The 3,826-nt window shown below is 34.4% G+C and overlaps 1 protein-coding gene across 1 annotated transcript in view; it reads left to right on the forward strand.

Annotated features, from left to right (window-relative positions):
- The window catches only part of LOC107727607 (sorting nexin-1-like), a 15,082-nt gene extending 12,116 nt beyond the window's left edge, over positions 1-2,966 (forward strand). Inside the window, exons 12-15 of the mRNA XM_016537530.1 lie at positions 700-843; positions 979-1,059; positions 2,025-2,096; positions 2,181-2,966. Coding sequence (XP_016393016.1) covers positions 700-843; positions 979-1,059; positions 2,025-2,096; positions 2,181-2,231 — 348 coding nt within the window. The 3' untranslated portion in view covers positions 2,232-2,966. The remainder of the gene's footprint in view (positions 1-699; positions 844-978; positions 1,060-2,024; positions 2,097-2,180) is intronic.
- The last annotated feature ends 860 nt before the right edge of the window (positions 2,967-3,826 follow it).

The following is a 3,826-nucleotide window of genomic DNA, read 5'->3' on the forward strand; positions in this document are numbered from 1 at the left end:
TTTTTTTAATGGTATATCAAAAAGTGTATATTTTTTATATGTGATTGTTGGTACATTTTACCAGTTTTTATCATACTTTCAAAACAAAAATTAAAATAGGACAAATATACAATATGATAATAATTGAAGACAAAATGTGTTTACCTGAGAAAAAACAAGATATGTTTTTTAAAAAGCCTTTTTCCAAAAGGTACATCTGGAAAAAGGGGGGTCGTCTTATAATCAGGGTCGTCTTATATTCGGGCCAATACGGTAACATAACATTTTGTTAATAATTATAAAACAAATTTTAAAATATTTTTAGCAATGCAATATAAATCATATTATATATTTATTATTATTACATTTTATTTTGTTATTACATTTACATTTTATTTTATTATTTAATAATAATTAATAATATAAACAAATATGTAAATACATAACGTATCAATCATGATGCTCAAATGTTTAGTCTTGGAGAAATATATCTACAATCAATAAAAAAAAAAAAAGATTATAAATTATTAAAAATGAAGTATTATTATATTTATTATTATTATTATGTATTTGTTTCCCAAAGATGTTTGGCATTTTTAGCATATGAATCTGTATGTATCTAATTTTTAATTTTGTTCCTGTTGTAACACCATAAGATTTCAGTCATACCCTCCAACCCTTAATACATCCTATTAATAATAATAATATTGTGATTGTCAGGGTTGTTTTGATCAGAGAATGAAAGCGTGGCAGCGCTGGCAGGACGCAGAGAACATGCTGCAGAAGAAGAGAGAGGCCGAGGCCAAACTCCTGTGGGCCAACAAACCTGACAAACTCCAGCAGGCCAAGGATGAGATCGCTGAGGTAACTGCACAAACATGCTACTGTTTGTTTGGTGGAGGTTTTGTAGACTCACTGCTGTTCTACAGATAAACGATAACATCTGTAACCTTAACAACTCCGCTTTATAATGAGCCATCTCTTATTCTCGTCCTCCAGTGGGAAGCAAAAGTCACGCAGTACGAGAGAGAATTTGAGAGAATCTCAGCCACCGTACGGAAAGAAGTCATCCGCTTTGATGTGAGACCTGATTTCTACATGGATTTAAATATCAGCATTGAAGTAATGGTTTGCCCAAAAATGAAAATATGCTGAAAATGTACTCACCCTCAGGCAATCGAAGATGTAGATGAGTTTGTTTCTTCATCAGATTTGTAGAAATGTAGCATTCCATCACTTGCTCACCAATGGATGCTCTGCAGTGAATGGGTGCCGTCAGAATGAGAGTCCAAACAGCTGATAAAAACATCACAATAATCCACAAACAATCCACACCACTCCAGTCCATCAGTTAATGTCTTGTGAAGTAAAAAAACTGCGTGTCTGTAAGAAACAAATCCATCATTGAGACGTTTTTAACTTCAAACTCTTGCTTCCGGCTAAAATAGAAATCCTCCATCCATAACATTGGTTCCTCCAGTGAAAAAGTTGTCTCTTCTGAATCAGGAGAGAAATATACACAGATTAAGCACCATTTAAAAGACAAAAAAAACAGTTCTTAACAAATATGTTGGTGGATTTTGATGTGAGAGGACAACAGGAGATTGACTTTTTCACTGGTGGCAGTGTTATTATGGATTATAGACTAGTATTTTAGCCAGAAGCAACAGTTTGAAGTTGAAAACTTCTTAATGATAGATTTGTTTCTTACAGACACACAGTTTTTTGCTTTATAAGACATTAACTGATGGACTGGAGTGGTGTGGATTACTTGTGGATTATTGTGATGTTTTTATCAGCTGTTTGGACTCTCATTCTGACGGCACCCATTCACTGCAGAGGATCCATTGCTGAGCAAGTGATGGAATGCTACATTTCTCCAAATCTGATGAAGAAACAAATTCATCTACATCTTTGGATGGCCTGAGGGTGAATGCATTTTCAGAAAATTATCATTTTTCGATGAACTATTCCTTTAAATTCTCCTTCAAAACATTCTTCTCTTCAAAAAGACTAACTATTCATTTGAATTTCTTTGCTAACAGAAAGAGAAAGCTCGAGACTTTAAGAGACAAATCATCAAATATCTGGAGTCACTGCTGAACTCTCAACAACAGGTACAGAAACATGTTTTAATCATTTTATCTACCAGAATTGTGTTTAAAATGCACATAATTCCTATTTCGCTCTCTCTCCTCTAGCTGATAAAATACTGGGAGGCGTTTTTGCCGGAGGCGAAAGCGATCGCGTGAGGCGGCGTCCACGCACAAACACACACTCACAGATAACCGAGGCCTTTCTACACTCTTTACCTCTCGCCTATAAACCAAGAGAAACCGCGCTGCAAAGGGAAATCATCTATCCGGCCGCTCGTTCCTCTGATTGAGTTAGTAACCTGTATATTTTCTGTGTAATCTTCACCTTTATTTTCTTTATTGTTTGGGGGATGTGAACGCATGTGGTGGCTGGGTGTCTTCCTCGTTTGTATGCAGCCAAACCTTGTTACTCGTCAGCAGTGATGTCAGTGGTTTACACTAGAGGGCACTCGTCGCTCGTTCATATACTCGCACAGTAAGAAACTTCCCATCAGGCCACTTGTGTGACCAGTCAAGACGTTTATACTAATTAGACCGGGTTTTCAGAGAGAAATAGGGACCTAGTTTGTCCAGAATATTGGTATATACACTTCTAAACACCATGATGACATTGTATTTTGCAGTAAAAGAGGTTGTAATACAGTTATTAGGGACTGTTGAAATAAAAATGACTGAAACTGGCTGGATGTTGTAAACTGGCCAGTGGAAATGACAGGAACTGTATATGTCAACACTTACACTCATTGATCAGCCTGTTAGAAATTGATCAGTGTTTTTTTTCTTTCTTTTGCTGGCTTATTGTTTTTACTCAAAGGATCATTTTAAATCTTTCATAGATTTAGGATCATGTTTGTATGTTCAGCATTTAAAAACGCACTCCTAATGCGTTTCCTATCAATATCATAGGAACTGTATATATGTCAACACTTACACTCATTGATCAGCCTGTTAGAAATTGATCAGTGTTTTTTTCTTTCTTTTGCTGGCTTATTGTTTTTACTCAAAGGATCATTTTAAATCTTTCATAGATTTAGGATCATGTTTGTATGTTCAGCATTTAAAAACGCACTCCTAATGCGTTTCCTATCAATATCAGAGCTATATCACCTGGTCCAGCAGGAAGCCCAAAGCACTTCAGTCTTAAAGTTGGTTTTTGTCGTTCGGAATTTCATTCCTTTTTGCTTGATTTACTTTACGTTTTCATTTGTAGACATTTATGCCAACGTGTTTTTATTTCGTGTCAAACCATATTTGTGTTATCCACTTGATTCTGGCATGTTATAATAATTAATACGCTTTTGCTATGCTACTAATAATGATTAAATTGTTTCTACATTAGATTTTGTTTTTTATACAGATTTTGCCGCTGTCAAGAGTTTGTAAGGCTGTTAGATTCATCATCATTTATAACATGTTGTCGTTTGTTTATTGGTTTGCTTTAGAAATGATATTTTGGGCCCTGCTGTAATGACACTTTGAACAGATGTTAACAGGTTTGACTTCACCATTAGGTGCCATAATAATCAAAAGTTTGTTTATTAGAAAAATGGGGGCAGATATTTTTTTCACTATGGACACTTCTTTTGAGAAAAACAATAAAGATTTAATTACAAATATCAAGCTTTTGATTTAAGAGTATTTTGTTGTTGTTGTTGTGTGTGTGTGTGTAGATAGATAGATATACAGTTTTAGTAATATTTAGATAAGTTTATGTGCATTTTTTATTTTAATTATTTCATTTTTAGTGATTT

Source organism: Sinocyclocheilus rhinocerous, unplaced genomic scaffold (genome assembly GCF_001515625.1).
Source record: "Sinocyclocheilus rhinocerous isolate Xijiao unplaced genomic scaffold, SAMN03320098_v1.1 scaffold1605, whole genome shotgun sequence".
Lineage (NCBI taxonomy): Eukaryota > Metazoa > Chordata > Actinopteri > Cypriniformes > Cyprinidae > Sinocyclocheilus > Sinocyclocheilus rhinocerous.